The 26,856-nt window shown below is 39.8% G+C and overlaps 1 protein-coding gene across 1 annotated transcript in view; it reads right to left on the bottom strand.

The window, feature by feature from the left end:
- The window catches only part of CACNA2D4 (calcium voltage-gated channel auxiliary subunit alpha2delta 4), a 148,255-nt gene that overhangs the window by 94,963 nt on the left and 26,436 nt on the right, over positions 1-26,856 (bottom strand). Inside the window, exons 12-25 of the mRNA XM_063308827.1 lie at positions 26,531-26,609; positions 24,390-24,523; positions 23,628-23,645; positions 21,948-22,025; positions 20,552-20,632; positions 19,505-19,579; positions 18,204-18,290; positions 17,668-17,739; positions 12,937-12,998; positions 12,106-12,173; positions 10,515-10,560; positions 9,114-9,211; positions 5,864-5,957; positions 3,685-3,780 (exon numbers count right to left, since the gene is read on the bottom strand). Coding sequence (XP_063164897.1) covers positions 3,685-3,780; positions 5,864-5,957; positions 9,114-9,211; positions 10,515-10,560; positions 12,106-12,173; positions 12,937-12,998; positions 17,668-17,739; positions 18,204-18,290; positions 19,505-19,579; positions 20,552-20,632; positions 21,948-22,025; positions 23,628-23,645; positions 24,390-24,523; positions 26,531-26,609 — 1,088 coding nt within the window. The remainder of the gene's footprint in view (positions 1-3,684; positions 3,781-5,863; positions 5,958-9,113; positions 9,212-10,514; positions 10,561-12,105; positions 12,174-12,936; positions 12,999-17,667; positions 17,740-18,203; positions 18,291-19,504; positions 19,580-20,551; positions 20,633-21,947; positions 22,026-23,627; positions 23,646-24,389; positions 24,524-26,530; positions 26,610-26,856) is intronic.

Below are 26,856 nucleotides of genomic sequence, written 5' to 3'. Positions count from 1 at the left end.
AGGAAACAGAGTAACAGAAACACACAAATTTCTACATTGTTATATGTGTTCTTGTATAACAGCAATTTCTGTTTTTGCTTACAGATTTTGTCTAATGAACAAAATCTCAACCAAGCTGATCAAACAAATAAAACCTGTCTTCAGAAAACTCTAAACTCCATACATTAACATCAACAAATTACAAAATTACAAAACATCAAAATTACATCAACATTTTGAAAATTGGAAATAATAGAATTCAAAGCCCTCCAAATGAGAAAGCCAGATGTATCTTTCTCCGCCAGATGGGGCTGTTGCCCACATCAAACAAAGCAGATTATTTTTCAGTTTTGCTGGTTTCAGTTGGAATTAGCTGAATGCCCACAAGTGGAACAGTTGCTTAAAGGCAGGATGAAATTCAGCTGGGCAAAGATTGGTTTATGAATGCCCACAACTTCGGTATGTACTGTAGATTCCCCACTATTCCATTATATAATGGCACCATGAAAATGGCTTGAATCTGAATGACACATAAACAGGGACTATTTGGCAGAATAGATGCACCTTCATACTACAACTGAATGGGTAGCAGATCATGCTGTTGGATATATGCTTGTATTTGCATTCTTCCATGCATTCACCCCTGTACATGCATTAGAGAAATGCACATGGCCTTTTAAATGTGCTCAAGTACAATATATTTGGCATTGAGGATCTGTTTCCAATCCAACAAATTGATACACAGGACTACCTTGTCTAGATGGTGGGGTCTGGTTATTGTACGTAAGAACAGCTATAGCAATATCTGTTATCTGTGGGATTCTGTTGTTAACATCTGTACCATGAAGGTATTAACAGACGTCACAAGCAGTTGTAAGATACCTGATAATGAAAATAGCATCAGAGTAACACATGTTCTGTCAGTTGAAGAAGATATGCAAAACAATGGATGCAATGGAACACACTGATTTCATTGTGCAGGTTGGATGTCACTTTGTACTATAGGAGTGAAGCTGGTGATTTGACTCACCATTCTACATTATTCCTATTGTTTTATCCAGACAATATTTGGAGGGAGGGAGGAAGAGTTTGAGAGAGATTGAGGGGCGGGGGAGAGAAGGGGGTGGAAAGAAGTCACCTTTACAGTAGTTATACTAGTGTTGAAGTAGCATTTCCCTTTTTATTATAAATCATACAAAGTAGCCTTGTTAAAAAAAAAGTTAGGCTTCGTTATTCTTTACATTGAAGGGAAGTCAGGTGAGTGAATACATTTGTGTGTACACTTCCTAATGTGTCAACCATTCCTATGTGTTTCTTATGCATATATATAGTTCCTATGCAGATCACTACAGAAGCCTGACCCTTTAATCAAGACAAAGGAGAGAAGTAGCAGCAGATGTTGAGGGAACAAAACAAGAGAAGGATCACCGGCACCCTCTGGATGGGCACGGGCCTCAAACTCGTCAACTAAAATCTAGGAAGAGTGTAATGGTTGCCTAATCCCAAATACTCAGTCTCACAAGCTCGGGCTTAAAGATAACTGATTTATTAAAGGAATAGTATGCAAATACAGAGAAAGCTGAGAATGAGCAAAAGCGTGCCAAATACAAACTTAAAAGCCTTGCCTTCAATCCCGTCCTGCCCCAAGCACCCGTCAGCACACACCCCCTCCCAGGTGCTAGGAACCGTTACACACGCCTGGGAAAGTAACCTTGAACAGAAGCACAAACCCAAACATACATTCCAAAGTTCCAAAACAAAACAGAGCGGAGGAATGGAAAAACCCAGCCATGTGCAAGACGGGCATACACGGAAAACGGTTTGACATGTGAAACGTTACGATGTTAACAGAACATTGAAATGGGGAACATGACAAGAACACACACTCTTGAGGGCAGGCAAGAGCAGAACTGAATTGGAAGATGGAAGAGAACCGAATTTGACCTCCCTTATGTCATTTGGAGGACTCTGAACAGGCTGAGGGTTGGAGTGCCTCAGTGTAAGACGAATATGCTCAAGTGGGGATTGCTGATGGATAACAACACGCTGTGTGAACATGGAGAGATACAGAATTCAGCCCACCTGCTGACCTGCTGATTATTACCAATAGTATGCACTGAAATTGACTTGTTTTTGGCCAGTGACAAATCCAAGGTGGTGGTGTCATATTGGCAGCTTAAGGTTTGATCTGGATCCAAAAGAAGAACGAACAAGAATCAGCCCATTCTATTTCCAGCCCAGGAAATATTTTCCTCAGCATCCTCCTATCATTGTTGAATTCAGTGTTAGATTTAGGATACCCAGGGCTGTTGTTTGTCTCTGAGGTCTTTTTGGAAGGTCACTATGAATTGAGTGAATGAATGTGTGAATGTGATGCATATAGATCACCTTGTACTTGCCCCAAAAGTATTAAGAAAAGGAATTTGTTATGAATATTATGGACTTTCCCATTTGAAGTCAGTAGTCCGGCAAGGGCCAGAGGGAATAGAAGGGGAGGGAGGGAGAAATCAGCAAACAGCATGAAAGCAAACCAAGAGTGAAGCAATCTACACCAGTCCAAAAGCTGGCCACTAGGTGGGAGAAGAAAGAAAAAAGCCATTTCTGTAGGCAATCTCTCCTGTGCCTGATCCGTTCCCGTTCCCCTGCCCCTCTCGTACAGCAGAGAGATTGGAGAGGAAGAGATTACAAGAGAGCAAGCAGGCACACAACGGGGAATGCACTGGGCTGTTTGTGTGGCACACTCATGGCTGCCAGCACCAGCGCATTGCTTTCGATGTGCAATCCCTTCCTGTCCAATCTCTCCACTCTGAGGAGTGGGGGGGAGGGAATGAAAAACCCAAGCGATTTCTGTAGGCAATCTCTCCTGTGCCTGACCTGTTCCCCCTCTTGTAATCCCTTCCTCTCCTCTCCAATAAATGTACTGTAAATAGAAACATTAATTCCCTTCTTGTTAATTATCCAGTTAATTAGCCAGTTTGGTCTAGTGGTTAAGGTGCTGGGCTAGAAACCAGGAGGTTGTGAGTTCTAGTCCCGCCTTAGCCATGAAAGCCGGCTGGGTGACCTTGGGCCAGTCACTCTCTCAGCCCAACTCACCTCGCAGGGTTGCTGTTGTGGGGAAAATAGGAGGAGGAAGGAGTATTAGGTATGTTCGCCGCCTTGAGTTATTTATAAAAATAATAAAGGTGGGATAAAAATAAAATAAAATAAAAAATAAAATCCCAGCACAGGGGTGAGCATTCCAAAGGCCGGGGAAGTGAGGAAAAGGAAGCCCAGTTGTGGTCACGTGATTTCCCAGTTGGCAACCACTTTGCTTAACGACAGAGCTACCGTTCCTGATTGTGGTTGCTAAACGAGGACTACCTGTATTATACTCAATAAAGCTAGGGGTTAACAAAGGGTTCTTTGTGTGCTGTCTTGTCATTCAGTGTGGATCCCCCACTCTTCTTCTATCCCTTAGAGGTTAGTATCTTGTGAAAAGTTGTGCGTGTTCCTGACATAAACTCCTGACCACTGACCAAGGCTATGTCTCTAGCAATCTCAAGATGCCAGCTGTTCACAAACCAAGTGGGAAGAGCTGGTTACATGTGCCTCAGTGGATGGCAGAAGGAAAACTGAGAAATTATAAGTGAGATATATTGTTTCATGGTTATATCAGAAAGGCAATAAAAGGGGCATATCTCAAAAATACATATCCAAAAGACTCACTTGTTAGACAGTTTCTCAGTTCCTACATAAAGGGTATTCCTCATGAGACCAGCCCGAGTTCCCATGAAGGCCATCTCCACACCATCTTCAGTCTCACTGTTGCAGAATGAAAATGAGAGCCCAGTAAGCAAGTGAGAGACAGAAATCATAGAAAGGTTGGTTCAACTTTCTTTATGCCATAGGATCCGTGGTTAGGGAACAGAGTGTATTTTACAGTAGTGAACATGTTTTCTAGGCAAGTTCAAAAGTCCAATTCTTAGCATCTCTGGATAAGGACAGAAAAGATTCCTGCCTGAAACCATAGACAGTGCTAGCTAGTCACATTCTGATGGCAGTAAGCGAGCTAGGTAGATTAACAGTCTTAACTAGTATAACGCACTTTCCTACGTCTCTATCACATAAGCTCCCTCTGCCAAGGAATCTTTTCAACATTGTAGAGGGTATTGAGAGCCAGTTTGGTGTCATGGTTAAGGCACCAGGCTAGAAACCCAAAGACGGTGAGTTCTAGTCCCACCTTAGGCACAAAGCTAGCTGGGTGACCTTGGGCTAGTCCCTCTCAATCAGCCCTATGAAGGAGGCAGTGGCAAACCATTTCCAAAAATCTTGCCAAGAAAACTGCAGGGACTAGTCCAAAAACTGACTTGACTTGAAGACTGTAATGGTTGTCTATTCTAAAACACCATCAGACTCATGAGTAGGAATTCAAAGATATCTGATTTATTAAAGAATCGTATGCAGGATCACAGAGAAAGCTGAGAACGATGAAAGCGCACCAAATTCAAACTAAAAACCCTCGGTGCAAATGAAATCCCTCCCCCCGTAGAATCTTCTCAGGTTCACAATTCCAGGTGCTCCTAATGGTTTCTGATGGGCTGCGGGAAAAGTCTTTGAACAGAGAAAATAACCCAAACGCATTCCATTGTACTGTTTTCACCTACAGAGCTTGGTACAAGGTTTCACAGCAGTTCCCTCCCAAACAGAAACGTGCATCAGCGCCATGGCATGTGAAACGTTATGATGTATAAACTACATTGAATCAGTGAACATGACAAAGACACACGCAGAGGGTATCGGGATACAATTTTCAGATCACACAAAGCTGTGCTTAACCTGAAAATGTACATTACCCATGTTTGCAAGGGATGCATGCCCACACTAAAATCCAATTGCCAATGGGTTTGAGGATGGTTTAGATAAAGGTGTGGGCATTAAAAAAGGCTAGCTGGAGTCTTCCGTTTAGAGGCTGCATGTCACCAAAAGTCAGACCTTGGAAAACCTAGAGGAGAAATGCTATTGTCTGCAATCCCTGCTTCTCAGCTTTCTGAAAGCATTCAATTGCTATAAGCTGCTCAGAGTCACTTGCTGAGATGGGCGGCTATAGAAATCGAATGAATGAATGAATGAATGAATGAATGAATTCAATAGGCCTTTCTGAGATATGATATATTGGATCTTTGATCTGATCCAATAGCTCCTTCTCAGATTCTTGTATTCACTCTCTGATCACATACTGCTTTCTTATCACAGAACTCCCTTGGTTTGCAGGGATGAGCTGGGTTGCCTGTGAAGTTAGAAGACTCTCACAGATAATGGAAACAGATTTTTCAAGGAGGTGGAAATGGTATTATAGACTGAGAAGGGATACTCCAGGGTCTTCAGAGGATCTGAATCACAGCAAAGGGATTTACATTCTAAGGGCTATTTCCATGAAGACCATGACCTTCATGCCTGCCAGTCAAAAATGTACTGTACGTTCTTATTAATTTATTCATGTGATACACACACACATACATACATCACTTTTCTGGCACAAGTTTTGTCATTTTATTATCATAAAATAACAGAGTACAATAAGACCAGCTTCAGTAAAAAGTAGAGTAAAACAATGAAAAAGACTTACATAGTAGCAAAATAATAGGTGCCAGGCAAGCCCTCCCCCCGAAAAACTATTCCATGCACAAGGAGATCTGTACCCAAATGGAAGTGGGACCCAGGACATGGCCCTAATAAAGACTGTGGGAAGATCCTTATGGCCAAAGGTGATTGTTTGTACAATACAGATAAAAACCAAGCTGCTGTTGATTATTGCTTTTTACATCAAATGAACTTTCTGAACATCGCAGCAGTCTAAACCTGGATTGTTTCAAAACCTCTCCTAGCTCAAGAAGCGCGTACTTACTTGGACAAGCTGAGGGCCAAGGTGGTCCAATAAGCTTCCATAGGTGCTGTAAGTACAGCATCAAAGAGAACCTGTTGAACTAAATCTTCATCACCTGGGCATAAGAATGGTAAGAAAGAAAGTCAACCACTATACAAATACTTTAGAGGTTTGAACAGGTAGCAAATTAAGATTCAGGCAGTTCTTGAGCTTGCAAACATCTAGCAGAAAAGGCGTCAGCCATAAGGGGAAACAAAAAGATCTTTCTTCACTGATATATTTGTCATATATGTTAAAACTAATAAGGACTGTTGGGAAGGGAAGGGAATTTGTAGAATAACAGAAGGGAAGGGAAGGGAATTTGTAGAATAACAGAAGGGAAGGGAAGGGAATCTGTAGAATAACAGAATGCTTGAAAAGTTGTTAGCTATTATGTTTTGTAATAATTGGGAAATTATGAAAACATGGGTGAAATAATAATGTACTGTACATAAAACTGAGTACTTAAAACTCAGCAATAAGTATGAATCATGTATGCTGTAAGCTTCAGCAATGTAATATTTGATTTAAAGCACACCAATATCCCAGTATCAATAGTCAGAGCAGTTCAGGATGATGAATTAATGTTTTACATTGATGAATAAATGTTTGTCCTTACATAAGAAAGGATTTTCCAGGCTGAACAACTCTATGAAACTATTGTATTCTCTTAACCTACATTTCTATTTCAGTCTACTTTTCAGCCACAAAAATCTACAGGTGTTGTTTTGCTTGAATGCAAACAGTCCTTTATGTTCCACTGTTTTCTCCTTTTGTTTTCTAATTTTTACAAATCTTGGGCTGCCTGATGCTACCTCTCTCTTAGGCAGAGAATGGTGCATTTTTGTCTACATTCAGAAAACTGAGGTTGCTCGATCCCTATGGTTACTTGAAGGGTTTACAGCAAACAGGAAGGTAGCGTTCCTAGTATGGGGGAGAAATTCAACCGTATGCCACTATCCTCACATTTTTGCAATGAAGTAAAACACAACAGCAACAAAGAGTATAGTAAAGAAAAGCATGCACAAAAAGTATTATTAGAAATGCACAGGAAAATGTATTTCTGCTATTTTTTTAAAAAAAGTTGCAGACAGAAGCTGGAAAACTAAGAATAAAAACAGAATCAGCCTTAACTGATTTAGCCATCCTCTACCAGCTGACTCTGCAACTTCCTTGTATCAGTCTCTCCCATTCAGGTCCCTCCAGATGTGCAGGACTACATTATGATCACCCTGGGTCACAGATCATTGGAAGTGAAATCCAAAGCATACGGAGGACACAAGGGTGGGGACCTGATGTATGTATTTTTGGAGACAGGGTCATGTACAAGGGGATCAGTGACATCAAAATGTAACCAGGTGGTAGAAGCCCTGCTCCTTTTTACATGTGTGCAAAGCATGCAACATATATTAAAATGGAGTGGGGCTTCAATCACCCAGATGTAGCTGCGATTGTGATGTCATTGACACCCCCACCAATGGATACTTTTGTTTGGAGAACTTGGAAACTGAAACTCTCTGAACATCCCTGTCTATCTAAAGCATATTCCTGGGCTGAAGCCAGCAGAGAGAATCTTGAACTGCAATAACAATGTGTCAGTTCCTGGAATCTCAGTTTGGAATCTTATTCCAAAGGCAGCTCCTTAAGATCTTGTTTTAACTTCATTCATCTATTCTTTTCCCCACCTCTCTCCAATGTACACTATTTGCTCCATGGAATTACCAGAAGTTGAACTTTCATACTGAAAAATGGGTGAAGCCTTAAACAATGTATTAATATAATTCTCCCTGAATCTTCATTCCAGCAAATAGCTTTGATGGATTGGGAATGGCACACCACATATTTCTCTAGGTCAGGCTGAAAGCAAATATGCTGACTGGAGCAAAGCATGAAAAAGTATATTTGTGGGCAAACTGGATCAGGGAGATCAAAAAAGCAGTGACTATGGGAAATATGAGTTTAGAAATGGTGACATTAATATTCAAATGAGAGATATATCACACCTGAAGTTTCTGGCTACTGAGCAATGATAATCAAAAGCTCATTTTTTAATTAAAGGGACAGCAGTATGGTTTGATGGACCAACCCACATAAGGAGTTGAACGACAAAAGGTATATTTTGTCATCTATTAGGTCAAACTTGAATTGAATTGAGTTGAAATTGCTAATTCTAATTTGAGCAAGTAATTTGAAAATCAAATCAAGGAAGAGCCAGAATGAAAGATGATTAGGCAGCATGCTGATTATGTACTGTATATGTTCACCCTGTAAAAAAGATAATTAAAAACTGATCTGATCGTCACCACCAATTATTTGAAAGGCTATCACATAGTTGATAGAGCAAATTTGATGTTTTGCTGTTTCAGAGTGAAGCCAATTTAGTGGCCTACTAGAACCACTGAAATGGAGCAGAGCTTATAACACAGCTGAGAAGCTGGTACAGAAAAAGAATATTGTCTTAAAATAGCTTCAAGGAGCATGCCAGAGAAATACAGGTTATTGATCTTACACACTCAGCCCTCCCAAGCATAAAGAATCACACACTTAGACAGATTAGGTTAAGATAAGTAAAAAAGAGTTTTACTGACTTTATTGTTGCTTCTGTTACATCCATCTTGGTGGAAAAGATGAAGTTCCTTCGTTCTTCTTTTCTTTCTAAATACTTAGTTTGCCCTAAACCCTCAGTCCTATTTGCTGCCAAGGGCTGTGTGAAAGAAAGGGGCAGAATCCTTCATCAAGGCCTGAGCACATGGCCCTGATGAATGGAGAGAAGAGCAGCATGCTTACTTCTCCCTGGGTGGAAGAAGCAAGAAAGAGAGGAAGAGGAAGTGGGAGTGACAACAAACAGCTTCCTCAGCGTTGCATTGTGGGACAACTCAATTTACATGCTAATTCACATGCTAATGAGGCATGCTGGATTTGCCAGGATTTCCAACACAGAGAATAGGACAGACCAATAAGATTCAGGAAACAGGATTTAGAACTTCTTGGCAATTTGGATTGTGGCACATTGGGACAAAGTGCCTCAAAAGATGGTGGAGAATCCTAAGTTAGTGCTTTTAAGCAGAGAAGTCCATTAAGCCCTATTGTAACCCTGGAATATGGCCATTTCTGAATTCATGGTGTTACACTTGGATGAACCAATTTGGTATCTTCACAAGACTGTTCCTTACAGTTTAGGTAAAGGAGTTCAGAAGAACACTGGTTACTATCTATATGTTTCTGCACTCACATTTAAGGTCAGCTTCTTCCTCTGTCAGAAAGCGAATTACAGCCTCCAACTGGCTTAGCTTCCTATGATCTGGATCAATATCTGTAACACAATAAATCCTGGGGGAGGGGAGAAAGGAAGAACAAACACGCGTTGGCTCTTTTTCTCCTTTCAGGGGCCTAACCTGACACACATAAGACTAGTGTTACTCAACCTTGGCAACTTTAAGATATGTGGACTTCAACTCCCAGAAATCCCCAGCCAGCATGCTGGCTGGGGAATTCTTGGAGCTGAAGTCCACATATCTTAAAGTTGCCAAGGTTGAGTAACACTGCACAAGACTACACATAAAATATCCCACCTCTTCACTGTCAGTGAAAAGCAAGGGAGAAATTAAATAAATAAATAAATAGGAAACAGCTTAGGGCAACTAGCCTATGAAACCCCATGTTCACCCACCATATCTTCTTTCAGTGTGGACAATTGTTTGAATTGCTCTCGTATCCCAGTAATAATTTACATGCATTAAGAAAACAGAATGATCTAATCCAGAAGGCTGTCCCACAGGGGCATCCACAGTGTGTATGTGTATGTGTGCGTGTCAAAAAAGTGAAGATGGCAGGCATGATCAAAGCCCCATGCCTCATGTGTGGTGCACATGCGCAGTACACATCAACAGGCTAAGGATTCAATCTCATGGCTGTAGACACCATCTTGTCTTTTTTGATTCTCCCAATGGACGACCCACTGTCCTAACTACAAAGAAAAACGTTGGGCAGTTGAATTATGTAGCCCCTAGGATTACCTGGTTTTGGTGTATAAGTAAAAAATGGTAGAGTCACTGATCACATCTGATTAATATTACCCAGGGATATGAACACTTGGGCTGTGCAGTGCTTTGGATTTGAAGGGGGAATGGTGCTTCAAAAGGCGCAGAGTCAATCATGTAACACCTCTTTAAAGCAACTCTTCAAACCAGCTGTGTCTTTTTCTAGGATTCTGTGGCTGCCATTTGCAGCATAATCCAGGGAAAAGACACATTTGTTTTAAACAGTGGCAATAGGTGTTATGTGCACACCCGCTTGCACTTTGGAGCAGCTTTTCCCTTTGGAATCCAAAAGGTGACACAGCCTGAATGAACATGCATGAAGATGTGAACCTGCCTTGCACCAAATTCAAGCACAGATTTAAGGCAGCATCAGCTGTTCCCGTGGGCAGTAGTTTCCCACATCCTTGGGTGAAAATCCTTTCTCCAGTGTGTTTAATGTCCTTTAACTGGAGAAACTTTAGCTAAGCTGAGCTATAGCTCTTTAGTTTCTCCAGTCACATTTTCTCAGGAGTGGCAAGGATCCAATGCCAAGCAGCTGCAAGCGTTCATCTTTCCAAGACATGAATGAATGATTGGGGGAAAAAAAATCTTACCACTCATTGGCTAAAGTCAGATCTGGCTGTAGGAGATCATGCAAACCTGAAATGAAAAGGTTAGGCACTGTAATGGCAGTGATTCCTTCTTTGTGACAACATGCTTAATAATGTTTGCCATAGGAGCTTGTATTGAATTTAACCTCTGTAGGATAACAGAAATGAGGGTGATGGTTAAGACATTTTGTAATGGGAATATATACCAAGAATTTAGTTGGGCGGTGGGGAGGAATTCTTTCATCAAATAGCTTATGTTCTACACACACACACAAACAATACCTTACATGGCTTTGATTTAGATGCAACATGGACTTGGGGATTCTCAAGTACTAAATTCCAATATCCTAAATTCTATGAGCCAATATTCCGATAGTGGGACTGAAGTTCAGTAAAAAGGGAAGGACTGTCCTGTTACTTGAGTCTACTGTGGAACAGCAAAGGCTGCTTTGTTTTGATAAAAAGGTTATTCTAGAAAGGGATTAGAGGCATCTTGTGCTTTTTCTCATGACTTGGTGAAAGGTGAAAGGTCCCCTGTGCAAGCAACGAGTCATGTCTGACCCTTTGTGGGGACGCCGCTTTCACGATGTTTCCTTGGCAGACTATAGCGGGGTGGTTTGCCATTGCCTTCCCCGGTTGTCACCTTCCCCAGCAAGCTGGGTGCTCATTTTACCCACCTCAGAAGGATGGAAGGCTGAGTCGACCTGAGCCTTTTTTTCATAGGCAAAACAAATTAAAGTGGCAAATGAATCTGACTATTTGATTCCACAGACCTTGGCATGCCCATCTTGCAGAAAAGATTACTGACGTTAGGACTGGATGATATGATACACAACATTCAGAAAAAGGAACTCAAAAAGCTTCCTGAACACTGTTCTGACAGATCCTCAGGATAACGGGGGCTGCTAGAGCGCTGGAAAGCATTTGGCCTGAGAGATCAGAAAAAACACACACCAGGCATTTCTATAAAAATAAATGTATTTACAGAAAGCATAAAAACATAAACAGTTTCATATCCAGATATCCTGGATAGGCACAAAAGCTTTACAAGCTCATATTTACAAGCTCAGACACACGCACACATGCTCTGAGTAGGACTGGAAGGAAGGCTGTGTAAAAGGAAACTAAACAAGCCCAGGCAAGCTCCCCTCCAGGCAATTTCCTTATATGGTCATTCTTTTCACACCCAACCTGAGGATGCTAAAGTCTGACCTGTTCACCCTGCCAGAGTGATTTGTTACCATAGTAACTTAGTGGCGTGGTCCTTGCAGAACAACCAAATGCCAACAGGGGCCTTTCCAAGAAATACCTGGGTTTTGGTGGTGATAAATTTGTATGCTCCCATATTTTCATTTTTTAAATTTTATTAATACTTTTGTTCTCCCTCTTCAAGTATATAGGAAGCTGAGTTCAGATATTTTAATAATAGATTTCTACTTTGAGTTTACCAAATTAGCAAATAAATACTTAAAAAGAGATGGAGAGGGTGGCCAAAAAAAAGGAAAAGACACAATTAGAGACTAGCTAGGGTAGGGGAAGTTTTCTCAAACATTTTCCATACAAGAGTTTCACAAAACTGTATCATACAACCAACCTTCTTCCACTGAGGTGTCCCCAAGTAGGATATATTCGCCATATCCTCGTGATAGAACAATTCCCAAGCTATGAGTTGGGGGATGGGGAAAAGGGGGATGACAAGAAAATAAAACAGAATATTTTAAAGGTCGATCTTCACTGGTGTGGCATTATCCAGATGCATTAACACTGAAACCACAGAATTCCCAGTCAGCACAGCCTTTGTAATTTTGGGAGCTGTAGCACGCATCATGTTTGGGAGGCAGAGATTCAAGGACACAGATTTGTTTGTTCAATTTGGAGGCCGACTGAATCCAGAATTACTCTGGGCAGCTTACAATTTAAAACTGAAAAACAATAAAAAAGAACTAGAGCATCCAGACAATACTCTGTATAATAAAACACTAATAGGGCTCCATAACCACCTTACCTGAAGCCCTGGGAGAACAACTGTCTTTTTAAAGATCTCTGGAATGACATTACAGAGGGAGTTAGACAAATTTCTGGGGGAAATGTCATTCCAGAGGGCAAATGCTGCAACAGACAAGGCATGCTTCCTAGGTCCTTATAGCTGGCATTGTTTGATTGAAGGGACCTGAAGTGCACCAACTTTACCTGATCTTACTGGATGGGCAGAAATCACAGGAGAAAGCTAGTCTATCAGATAACCCAGCCTTTATAAGTAATCCCATCATGTTTGGAGGGCATAAGGTTGATGAAGGTTGACCAACTGAGTTGAATTGGCTCTGCGGGATCCTGGGTGGAATAATCTTATTGTTACCTAAGGCCGTCCAAGTACTAATGCAAGATAACTTAATTTGATCTCCCTCTGTATAATCTGCTCACTCACCTAAATGGAGTGCCGCTGATAACAGTGAAGAAATAATCATTAGTGAGGAACAGAATCCTTTTCTGGGAAAAGAAAAAAAATAAATATCAAGAATGCTATACTGTTAACTGTAGAGAAAGCCTACATCTTACACACACACACACACACACAAACACAGAGAGCAAGAGAGAGAACAATGCAACTGGAGCAGAAGTGTAGTGTGTCCTTCACATCTGCTTACTCGCTTAAAGAGAGCCCTGTTCCTTCTTCTTACAAAGCTGGCATGTAAAAAAAAGGCTTTATTTTATTGTACATCACCAGATGGGTGCTGAAACTAGGTCATGATATATTAAGAACCTCAGGATTAGGGCAGTCTCCCAGTTAAAAAAAATCTTACATTGTAACATTATAACATATCTACTGGGAATTAAGACATACTGAGTTTGGTAGGTCCTGTTCTAAGTAAATGTTCAGATTTTATCTATTAATTGCATGAATTTTAATTAAGTAGACAAACCTGAATAGGCTGAAGAAGAAAAAAGTATGGTTGTGTTTTAAGTGATGCATAAACTTAGCAGAAGGGGCTGCAGTGTTTAAAAAACCTTCTCGTGTTTGTGTGTGATGGAGAGGAAAAATTGGAGAAGTTTCTGCTAAGATAGTATCTGTTTTTATAAGATCTTGTAATACAATGGATATAAAAAGCAAGCTGTGCAATAAACTGACTTTATGTTGTACTCCTGCTTGAGAGTCATGTCTTTTGTAATGAGTATTAATAGTACAAGATCTCTTTAATTGTCTGCTATAACCTTTTTCATAATATAGCAGTGTGTAATAATCTGCATGTTTCATCTGCCTACCATCTGTAGAGGTTGCTCAACTCATCTACATTAGTAAGGTATTGTCCAAAAGTCAACAATAACAACTTGTGTGGTACCTAATTGCTTATGGGCCTTAGAACATGAATAACCCCAACAACTGCTCACAATGCTCCTGTTTCTTCCACTGGTAGAAATATGTTGATGTCCCAGATATGTTGGTCCAAGATTACTATGATATCAAACCAGACAAATAGCATCAAGACAGGAAGGCAAGCAAAATGATAATGGTCCCGTTTCTTGGTTGTATTAACATCTTACATTGTTTACTTGGCAGCCATGTATATTTATTTTTTATTCTAATTGTTTTAATTGTAATTGTTTTATTGTTTTTATTGTTGTAAGCTGCCCAGAGTCACTTGTTGAGATGGGTGGCTATAGAAATTGAATGAATGAATGAATGAATGAATGAATGAATGAATGAATAAATAAATAAATAAATAAATAAATATCAATCACCGGAGGTTCAGAAGGACACAGTGAGAATGAGAATCTGAGGAGGAAAATATAGGCTACAAATATTCATAGTTGGGATGGATAAGGAATTCTGAGAATACTTCTGGTATTAAATCATTCAGAAACTCTTGAATCATTTGACTTTCATGCTGAAATGGTGCAGTACCAAGTTTTCTTTAGCTGTTATGACCTATGCTCACGATTCCTTTCAAAAAAGAAATATCTCCCTTGAAGAATAAGAAGCAGGAAAGAGGAGACAGAGGACTTCACCAGTAAAAGTCTTCTTCTTTGTAAATTTTATCGAATGTCAATTTCTACTAGGATAATGGGTCTGGTAGACTAGCTTAATCTTTCCTTGTAAGAAAATACATCTTGCCTACCAAGAGGTCATGATGGCATTGCCTCTGCTGTGGGCTACTCCATCTCTGTCCCAAGGTGAGTTTTTTTTTTAAACTATTGGGGGCAGTGGGTGGGAGTGGAAAGTATGCAAGTGGAATACAGATGGGGTCTTAATTCTGTTTGCATCAGCTGATAGTCAAACATCTTTGCATAGCACACTGGCCACTTTGTGAATTCACACCCATGGTACCAAGGGAATCTTGTTAAGTAGGAATATCTGGGGTATGTTGTATGGTCTCAACATTGTTTCATTATGCACCTTGATACATGACTCAGTAAGCAATGGATTTCTTATCAGAGAACCAGATGGAATGAGAAAGAAGAGACTGCCTATGATCTTCATGGGAGGCTGCTCTGCCTCTGCTTTAATGTCCTTGAAACATGGCACACAAATCGATGCTCAGCAGCTGGGCTACATGAAACGACAGATAGGCTTGAGATGGAAGTGTGACCGAGAAGGTGACAAGTGGTAGGATAACAATCTCAGTCCTTGTGGCTGCAGTAACTTGGGACCCCTTTCTTTCCCCCTCCACTTAAATATCACCCTTCCCTTTTGCTAGTTAAACACCAATCCTTGATGCCCTGGAAATCCCATCTAGTACAATGACAGCAGACATCAAAGGATTTGAGGCTAAATTGTTCATGCTTCGGAAGGACTGATCGATGCTGGAGGCAGTTATGTGAACTGGCTGCCAGCTGAGCATTTCAAAAATATCTCAGCTAGCTTATTTAATTAGCCAAGCATGGCCAGCCTAATGGTCTCCAATGAAAAAGAAATCTGTGTGGGTTGCCATATAATGTTGGGTAGCTTCCCCATTTTTATGCTGCTAGATAGGAAATAGCTTGCCCTAAATAACCCCCATAATATTCCCTCCAGGGGTCCCAAGATGTCTTGCTCTTCTATTACTTTAACATTTTATTTTTTATGATCTCTAGCTACAGCAGATGTCACAGCAGATGTCAGCATCTAGCCAACTTGGTTGATCTGGAAAAATGCTACGCAGGATCAGGCCCAACTGGGACATGGATTGGAGACCACTAGGAAATCAAGGGTCTCTAGGATAGAGTGGAAAACTGAAGGGAAAATGGAAAAAAAATCATGGGCCAAAGCAATGGCAGTGTGGCTAGGAAAACTACACAAACTTACCCATGGAGCCAACATTTTGGATCCAAAGAACACCAAGAAAGCCACAATGGATTTATTTTTATTTTAAGCATATCCACAGGCAGTGCTAAGGTGCCTATTTTACACCTGGAAACTTTGTATGGGACAGAATTTCCTCATTCTGCTGTTTCTCCCCCTTTTTTTTTGGTATCATTTTTGCCTGAATATTGAAGGGAACTGGTGAACCATGTCATGCATTTAGCTTCACCCTGAGGATATGATTTTTTTTTTAAACCCAGTCTTAACGTTAGTTAATGCGGCCAAAGAGGTACATTTGTCTTTGTATAGCCTGAAAGTTTGCATGATTAGAGAAATGGCAAATAGTTTGAGGTATTGGGGGGCAGGAGGTGGAGGTAATATTCACAGGAGTGAATAAGATGTCTCTCATGGAACCCTGCTTTGCTAACCTTTAAACTAATTTTCAGCATGATCGGAAAGGGGGGAAAAGTATAAACTTAACTAATCAATTCCATGGAGGATGCAGAATTTAGATGAATCAAAGAAGCAGAGTGTGGAAAGGTTAAGGAAGGCAAGTGGGACAACAGAGAGGCCAATGCTACTTTTAAGAGAACTGATATATTGTAAGGCATGCTGGGGTATATATTTCTTCAACTTTTATTTCTGGTTACACAGACTTTGGAAGATTTTCTATCATTTCAAAAACCCTATATATTTATTTAAGTGAAGGTGGCTGCTGACCAAAGAAATCATCTAACTGTGTGTGTGTTACACACTCCATGGAAAACTTTCCAACTCTCTTGAAGAAAGATTGTGTGTCTCCAGTTTAAGAGATGCAGGTGAAAAAAAAATAATTGAAAACACAGTTCATAATGAGATAGAAAGCCCTGAGGAGCGATAATGGCAAAAGAGTCACAGACTTGAAAGTAGGTAAGGGAGAGCTAATGAGGTGCCAATAAATGTCATAGGGCATTTAGAGATGGAACATTTGATTTAGGGAACTTCATGACGACCAGCTACTGTAACAGAAAGCTGCAAAACATATCAATTGTACAGAGAACAGAAAGGGGGATGTTGAAGCCCCTCCTTTTAATGTGCACTAAAAAGGGGTGGGGATTTGATTGCACAACTGCACCATCGATATTGACTTTTTTGACCCTCCATTTTTATTTTTATTTTAAGCATATCCACAGGCAGTGCTTAGGTGCCTATTTTACACATGCACACAAATACATTTTGTATGGGGGAGAATTTCCTCATTCTGCTGTTTCTCCTTTTTTTGGTATTGTTTTTGTCTGAATATTGAGGGGAACACCCCTGCCCTGAACTCTTGACATGCACATCCAGACAAGATGTGTTAGAAACTATGTCTCCAGAATTTTAGGAAAGTTTTCATTCTTGAATGTATGCTCTTCAGATGCCCTTGCATTTCAGTTGGTTATGTATTTCTGCAGCAGCTATTGATAAATTAAGCCCCTGTTGATGGAAGCTGTGACTATCATGGCTATGCTGTCTTTACAACTTTTCTCTGCCTCTTAATGTGTTCCTGTCAGAGACGGAGACAGAACAAAGACATGACCAAGCTTTATATTTCCAAACGGCCTTTGTGGTTTCAGTCTCCTAACTGTCCTGCTATTATCATGTATCCAGTGAAGCTAATCTAATTATGCCCATATAGCAAAGTATTTTGATACCCAGAGATTCCTAATTCTTTGTGCTCAAATTCTGGTTGGTGAAGAAGGGGTAAAATGCTGAGGTTTTTGCCTTCCACAGATTTAGAGATTTTAGAATAGTTTAGCACTTTCAACATTTTGAAATGTTTACTTTTCTGAATTGCATGGTTTTGTGCTGCTTTTATGGTTTTTATCTACATTTTTATGCAAATGTATGAATACTCACTCCTTCATCCATAGGCACCTTCACATCTATGGAAAAATAACCCGTTTCTCCATTGATCATTGCTGTTCGTAACTGCAGAAAGGAACAGGCCTTCATTAGAATCCCTAGCTGGCTTAGGACCACTGGCATGCAGTGACAATTTTGATATTTATTGATATTTATTATTTATTATTATTTCATCCTTTTGTGTTTAGCTAAATAATATACAAGCTGGGCTACAAGAATGTAATTGAACATATTCATTCAGGGAGGCGACTGCGGTGGCTGTGTTGGACTAGAACTGGGGAGACGTCTCAGTATGAACAAGTGGCTGCAACTGATTGGCCCAAAGGTATTCTTCTACATGTATATATTATTGATTTCTTGCATCATCTTTGGCTTGTTCTTACTTTATAGTATATTGCCCATTGTAAATAGACAGACAGACACACACTATCTGGCGATAACTCTTGTGATTTGCTAGGAACTCTCTAGATAAATTGGCCAGGGAGGGGGAATATGCACAACCCCTCCCGTCCCCTAGTTGAGGCACTTACAGTTTCATTTACATCTTCCCATTCTACTTCAGAAAGGTCAACACTGTTGTAGTTGGGTTTGGGCTTCAGCTTTCTCCCTTCTTTGTACTGGAATATTGAAAAAAGGGCACACAAACCAGGAAGATATATTTTTCTCTCAAGGAAACACTTATCTTTTTTCTAGCTGATTATACAGTTTTTATGTCTGTTGTTGAAAGAAGTTCTAAGCATTATTATTGTTGAACAAGGAAAGTGCACTGATCAGCCTGTTGTTGTGCTCTTCCATCCAGTTCACCCCCTGAGGAAAAATCTCATATGTTCCCCATTCAAGCTGAATCACCTTCGGTCACCCAATCCTAAATATGAAGTTGTCTTCAACATCTTCCAGACTTCGCTGTTACAGAAAGTAGAATAATGCTGGCCCTCATAGCATCACTAGGGATGGGAGGTAAGACTTTTCCTGACAAATACAGGCCTAGTATATTTTATCCGAACAGATTATGTTTCCAATAGCTCAAATCCGAAACCATGAACAGTAACAAGAAGCAGAGCAATAATACAGAAATTACAGATGATGCACTTTACTGCTTTAAATCAGATAAAAATTTCAACGTTGTAAGTATACAAGTAATCTTACCAGCTTGGCATTTATTATATGATTTTTTTTTCTTTTTTTATGGGGATGTTTACTGTATGCTTGTAATAAAAGCAAAGAAAATATAAATCAAGAGAAAAAACTGAAGAAAGTTCTGGAGGAGAAATTTAAATCTCACACGCTAGTTATATTTCAAGCAGCATAAGTATGTAAATAAAAGGAACCTTGGAGAATATGGAATATTCAGCCAGCCAACATAATTAGATGGTTGCATTTGCAGCCTTGTACTGGAACATTTTCTTTAAGTCAAAGTGACATACAATAAAATTTTAATCATGCAGTGAAGGAAGTTACAATGAGGCAGAAAGTCCCTAGAGACCAGGACAATTACATGGGCATAGGATTACCAGTGATATTTTTGCTGGTGCTATGGGATCCACTGGATGTAAAGGTTCCTGATAGGCCTTTGATCTGGTTCCTCAACGGTGCCATTTTAGGAGTTTGAATAGATATTGTCACTTTCATTGGGTTCATTGGAAAAGAAAACTGAGAGTCAAGAACTGCCATGAGAAAAAGACCATCCATCCAGTGCCACCCACTTGATGTCACTGTGAGATAACACTAATCTAGATAGCTGATGACCCTGCACATCAATGAGCTGGAGGTTCTAAAATGATACAAACTAAACAGAGATCCCAGAAAATCTAGAGCTGCTTTAGGTACTTACCAATGGCCGGAGATCAGGATGAGACAGAATGTAGCCGTTGTTAGTAATTAGAAAGGCATATCCATGGACACCCAGCTTTAAATAAATGTATTAAAACAATTAGATTTATTTATGTATTTATTTCGTTATTTTTTTTGCAAGACAAATAAAGTTACAGAACCCATCCCACAAAGCTGCACTGATTGACTAGTACCCATATCGTCATTTCTGTTTAAGACATAGTGGTTTGAACATTTTTAAAATAAAATCTACTGCATTCTGGTAATATATTAACCTATCTTGAAAATATTTTTTTTAATTCTCTTGCTCTTCCTTTAAGAAATACACCACAGCGTGTACAGGGCTCTCAGATGCTCTTCTATCTTGACATAGAGTAAAATCTGAACCAAGAGAGTTAAGCAACATAAGAAGCTGCCAACAAATCAGAATATTTGTTAATCTAGCCAGCACTGTTGTGTCTAATTAGCAGTGGCACTCTGCAAGGGTTTCTTCCACATTTGCTACAGGAGTATTTTTCCCCTTGGACTGAACAGAGCCAGCTCACTCATGAAAGAGTGAATCCTATACCTCAAGCAGCATATTCAGAAAGACTCATTTTTAGGTCCAGACCCTTGCTACTACCATCCTAATTTCTTGCCTGGAGCAGCTCTCCTCCACAATGCCTTGCTCTGGGGGGTCCTCAGATCAAGACATCAGAGAGTGGGACCAGTCTGAACACAATGCTGGTCCTGATGTCATGTTTTGAAGATTCCTCAGAGGAACACCAAACCTTTATAGTTAGGCATGAGGAACATGTTTTCTTAGTTGTGCTCACAAGGTAGTGGGAATTCCCTTTGAGAAGGAGCAGTATTAACAGAGTTTCACAGGCATTAATGTACCCCCTAGGTACCTTGGGAATGTGAGCTTAATCTTTCCAAACTACTGATCATCTCTACTTGCTGCACTGCTGTGACTGAATAAATTCTCTGCCATTACAGTGGAATGAAGATTTCCTTTGGGACTTTGTACTTTCTAAGAGCAGATGAATCTCATTATCTTAGTTCTTACTTTGTAGCGTGGAGCCAACTTAAGGAGCTCTCTCAGTGGAACGTCACAGCCTACTACACCCAGAAGGATGCCATGTGATCTCTGAAAAATAGAAAATGAAAACTGGGTACATATTATCACTTTCTCCATGTATTGAAATCAATATCATCATTTTGTCTCTAGGTAGGCTTTCATCATTTTTATTGATTTAGCATGACAAAATATTCAGATGGGGTGATAAAAAAGGAACAGAAATGGGTTAACTATTCCATTCACTAAGCTACAACGTAGATACTAATAAAAAGAGATAATAAAGCTATAAGACTAATAATTTTGAAAGAGCACAGAGAAGGGGATGGGATTCCTTTTCTTAATTTGCCCAATAAAGAAAATAGTTCCTTCACTAGTTCTGAAATGTTAGTTTCTTAATTTTTTAAAATTGTTTTTTAACCAAAACAACAACAACAACAACGATATCGCACACATACATTGGTAGGTAACTGCACACCATTGTTCAGTAATTTTGCTACCAAGTTTTGTTGGCAAGATTTCAGAAGCTCCAGGGAACATAAAAGAAGGTAGTTGGGGCCACACAGAGAATGCAGGCTATAGCTTGTCCATCCTGACTTATTTTTTATATACTCTTTAAAACATTTTTATTTATTTATTTAACTAACTATTTATATGGCCACCCAACTACCATGTCAGTGAATTTATAGGCTTTTAAGAAGTAATAACACCCATCCATTTAAGAAATACAATAATGCCAGGAGATCTGTTAAAGCTCTGTCAGCCCCACTAGGAAGACCAGACCAAGAAATCAACTCCACAGGAAAGCTAAAACTTCTGAAAGGTATCTGACTGTTGAGGGGTAAAACATGTTTTACCCCTCATCACCCCAAACAGAACTTGCATCTTCCTTACTCTCTACAGGCTCAGACAAACAAAGTTTAAATTTTGCAAGCCATCCTGTTACTTGATCCAAGTGGAGGTTGCCCAAGAACCTGACTGTCAGATCCCTCCGATCAAAGGGTTCACAGAACCCCTTATCGGAGCATCTTCCATCATTTCCTTACCAATGGTGTAGACTCTCTGTCACCAGGTAGGAGGGGGTGTGAAGTTGGAGTGTGAATTGTATTATTCTGGCTACACATTTATGATGGCAGACATCAAGGACAATTGGTGGAGATACACCAGAAACACCACCTGGATGGGAAGGGGGGGTGACATACTTTCGTGGGAAAGGGAACAAGTTAAGAGAATGTAGTTTTAAATGTAGGTTTGAGCAGGAACTCTCCATTTGCAGCTTTTACTTTTGTCCTATTCATTTCGCTTCATTAAACAGTTAAAGGATCTTGGTCTCCTGACTGTTGTTGTGTGAATGCTTGAATGAACTGGTGCTGACACTGATGCTTACCGTTTCATTCTTTTTGCTGAAGACAGGCATAGCCACTGTTGTCATAAGCAAGAGACTTTGGGCTTGAGAGGCAAAGAGCTACCAGATAGAAAAAGAGCAGCAGATTAGCTGGTGGAAGTGTAGTTGGCAGGAGAAACACAAATCCTTTGAATTAAATAGCCAGAAAGCACACTGAAAAATGTGCACTGAAAATAACATTTAGACAAGAGAACAAGAGAAATATGATATATAGGGAAAGAGATGAAGCTGAGATGTGCTTTGCCAATAATGTCTACACATATTCAAGGCAGATACGATCATAGAGAAAGTTTAAAATGTGATTGCACCTCTTCATATCCAAGTTAACATGGCATAGCTAGAGATATACCTAAAACATGTGACCCACCTACCCAGATATAATAAATTGTAAATGTGCTTACATACAGTACATAAGAATTTAAATGTATACAAGGAACACTCTGGGATCATGTGCAAAAAGGGCTGGGGTTGGAGCTGAATACAAGGGATATATTCAACAAGGGACATGGGTTTACATGGAAGACGATGTATTTGGGTAATCCACAGGTTGGAAGAAATAAAGGTGAGTTGTATGATATGGACAAAGGCATCACAAACAAGAGATACATGTACTGATAGATGATAGATGATTGATAGATGATAGATAGAGATGGCTATACATTCTCAAAAGAGGAGAAACCCATTTGTCTAGGGCTACAGCTCTCTTTTAGTAAATTCAAGAAAAGCTTCACCCATTTCACCATATGGGGCTTAAAAGCCTTATTTGATGAATCCAAAGATCATCCAAGTCTAGCATAAGAGCCAAATAGATACCTATGGAAAGCCCTGAATGGCATGAGAGCAACTACATCATCCCAGTCACATAAGAGAGCAACCAGTACTGAGAGGAATACTGCCTCTGTTGAGAATAATATATTGCTATTATCCTTAATGGCTGTAGATAGCACTATCCTCCATGACTGTCTAATTTCACTGTTGTATCTATTACAACATTTTACGGTATCCAGTTCCACAGATTAATCTTACATTAACCATTCTAAACATTAGCTCAGTGGGCATTATTAATAGGTTGTACCATGGACATTCAATAACTTAAAATATACGTGGCCATCATGAAGCTGTACATGGTATACATACATATTAATAATTGTGGAATACTGAGAAGACTTCCTCTGTACTGTCAGAAACAAATTATGTTACTGCTATTTCAGTATTCAAAGGGAACTTTTCCTAATGCTAAAATCCCATCATGGACATTGGGTGTATAACCTTAACAATTACTTCAACGTGAAGCACTACAGCTGCATAATTATCTACATGTCTAGGCAGAAATTAGTGCCATAAAGTTCAGTGGGACTTTCTCCTAGATAAGAGCAAGATTGCAACCATGCCCATCCAAGGAATCTGTAATTAAGCCATGATTCAAGCAGGGGATCTTCAACCCATGAGTCATGCTCTGAAATACTATTCCATGACACAACAACACAACACAACTCAAATACATCCAGAATTATGCTATCTGTGTCTTCCCCATGCTGCATTGCTCAGTCACTGCTATATTATCATCTGGATGTATGGTTTAGCTACAAAGTAATCTAATATACGACACAGCAAGCCACGTAAGAAAGAGTCAATGTTCACAAAATACAGCTAGGTTGTTACCTCCTCGGACTGTGGCAGCTAGTGAGAAATGTGGATGGCATTAATGAATGGACAGGACAGAACAGGTGAATAAGCCAAAGAAACATGCAGCAACTAACATAGACAATGCAAGTGAGAAAGGTGTAAGAGCAAGTAAAACCACCACAAAGTAGTTTTTAGCTAGCAACAGTCAACATTTTTTCACAGCAGTCCCACTGCTAAAGAGAAAGGACCTTGCTCATTATGAAAAGCAGTGTTCTTTTTTAGCAACAGAAATAGCTACAAGTGAAAGAAAACTCAAAGATTTGGCTGGCATGGTTCTTTCTTCCTCCTCAAACAAATTCTTCTTTTGGGTCCTAGCCTTAGTCATGAAGACATAGTTGACACCATAATGTATGTCAGTGCTTCCTGTGGCAAACAAACTAGACTGCTGCTGCAAGCCCAGTGACCCATTTCTTGAGCTCAAACTATTTTTTTTCCTTGTGACTAATCCTTAACAAAGTGCCTCTGCAGAGTTTACAGAGACAGAGATTCTAATTCAGTCATGCTATGCCTTTGTGACATGTTTTGAGTTCCTGGACTGTGGTGGAACTTCAGATACAACATTGCACGTAAGGAAAGGGTGATAAGTGAAGTCTCTTTTAAAAGGCACATTTCAACACTATCCGGCTGCTGTGATCCACTTCCAGATGATATGCACATTGCGGCAAATACTCTGAAAAGACCCTTATCTCTCACCACCTTGGAAGTTGGACAACAAGCAACTTTTCACAAAATACTTACAGCGCTATCCATATAGGCTTCAGTCCATATGATGTCATGGTCGTGGTTGATAACCATTGGCCGACTAAGTACATGCAAATATTCCATGACATTCTCTTGCACATCAGCCAAAGTAGATATCTGTGTGTAGTAGCCTGACATGAAAAAAAAGATCACCATCCACAGTTAATTTTGTTTAGGTTGAGGTGTGGATCTCATTTATTCCAGCGTGTGTTGAATCCTAACCAGGTGTCCCAGGCTCAAGAAAGGCTCCACGATATAACAATGTGGGAAAATAATCTGTGTATGTATCTACTGAAACCTAGTTTTTGGACATTTCTTAAAAGTTCTAGATTTCCCAATAGATTCTAGAAGGCCAAGTTTCAGTTCACTTAGAAATCCATTAGGATGAAGCTCCAAGTCACCACCAGATTTTGGTGTTATTCAGTTTTCATCACATGCTTGCCTAACATGTGCAAGGCTTCAACCTGGATAGAGAACTAAGAGGTTCTTAGACACTGGAGGTACTAAAAAGGGCTGCTTTTGATAAGAAATTGATCAGTAAAGAAATAATGGCAATGCTACATTTAAAAGATAATGGGAATGGAATGTGAAACAAAGTTAGGAATTTGTTGTTTATTCGTTTAGTCGCTTCCGACTCTTCGTGACTTCATGGACCAGCCCACGCCAGAGCTTCCTGTCGGTCGTCAACACCCCCAGCTCCCCCAGGGACGAGTCCGTCACCTCTAGAATATCATCCATCCATCTTGCCCTTGGTCGGCCCCTCTTCCTTTTGCCTTCCACTCTCCCTAGCATCAGCATCTTCTCCAGGGTGTCCTGTCTTCTCATTATGTGGCCAAAGTATTTCAGTTTTGCCTTTAATATCATTCCCTCAAGTGAGCAGTCTGGCTTGATTTCCTGGAGGATGGACTGGTTGGATCTTCTTGCAGTCCAAGGCACTCTCAGAATTTTCCTCCAACACCACAGTTCAAAAGCATCGATCTTCCTTCGCTCAGCCTTCCTTATGGTCCAGCTCTCGCAGCCATATGTTACTACAGGGAACACCATTGCTTTAACTATGCGGGCCTTTGTTGTCAGTGTGATGTCTCTGCTCTTAACTATTTTATCGAGATTGGTCATTGCTCTTCTCCCAAGGATTAAGCGTCTTCTGATTTCCTGACTGCAGTCAGCATCTGCAGTAATCTTTGCACCTAGGAATACAAAGTCTTTCACTGCTTCTACATTTTCTCCCTCTATTTGCCAGTTATCAATCAAGCTGGTTGCCATAATCTTGGTTTTTTTGAGGTTTAGCTGCAAGCCAGCTTTTGCACTTTCTTCTTTCACCTTCATCATAAGGCTCCTCAGTTCCTCTTCACTTTCAGCCATCAAAGTTAGGAATACCTAACTGGAATTAACATTTTGGCTGTACATGTAAGAACCATTGCTTTCAATGGATTGAAGGACAATTACTTTTCATTAGATTATACTCAGAAAAGATCTAGAAAAGCCAAAGACTTTGTCTCTCATCTAGAGAAATACAGAATTCATGAGACTCCACAGACAGGTATTTTGTGATAATATTACAATAGTTGCATCCATTTGCTTTGCAGTATCAGTGTTTTTAAAACTTTCCTAAATCACCCTGAGATTGCCCATTGGCCACTGACTGATTTTTAGGGGAAAATTAAAGATTTATCCTTCATTTGCAAAAAACAAAACAAAAACAAAAAACCAAACCCCAAACCAAATTCATCAAAACCACCCCCACCCCCCAACCTTCTGAAACTTTTCTAAACATACTTTACATGTTTCTATTTCCCTCCATCACAATTTATCCCATACTGTATGTTATTTCTCAGATCCTATATACACCATTTGGAAATTTGGGAAAGACCCAATTAAAATTGTTACTGCTGATTTTTGTTTCTTTTATATCTTCCAACCACAAAATGCTCCTGGTTCAGTTTCCTAATTGTGTATTCTCCAAAATCTGTGGCATATGGCTCTCTGCAGGAGTAGGCATTACTATTTACTGCTGCTTGTTTCTGGAACTTTTCCAATTCAAATTTGGTTTGCATATCACAATTGCTATAATATAAGAATATATGATTGACATGTACTTATGCCTTGCAGAAAGGATGATTAAAATGGACTATTTTTACCTTTGTTGTTACAGGCTATCCATTTCACATTCTGTGCAAAGCTGACTTCCCTCCCAATAAGGTATGTAAAAACACGGACCTGTGAAATGTGATTGCAAGCATTAAAATGTAATATTAAAAACAACCAGTGCTCTACATTATTAATCTCCCATTTTAGAGAATCCTGGACAAGAGTCTTCATTTCTCTTATTCCAGCTCCCATCTGCAATACACAGATCCTGCCATGTTCCATTGTATCACTGAGCTGAAGAGCCCCTGAAAGTAGGATGGTCTTTATGTATCTATAGGTATAAGGGTATGTGGTAATAATTTAGCATGAATTCATA

This window comes from Candoia aspera, chromosome 7 (assembly GCF_035149785.1).
Source record: "Candoia aspera isolate rCanAsp1 chromosome 7, rCanAsp1.hap2, whole genome shotgun sequence".
NCBI lineage: Eukaryota > Metazoa > Chordata > Lepidosauria > Squamata > Boidae > Candoia > Candoia aspera.
Note: the sequence above shows the minus strand (reverse complement) of the source record. Positions and strands in the feature narration are given on the sequence as shown.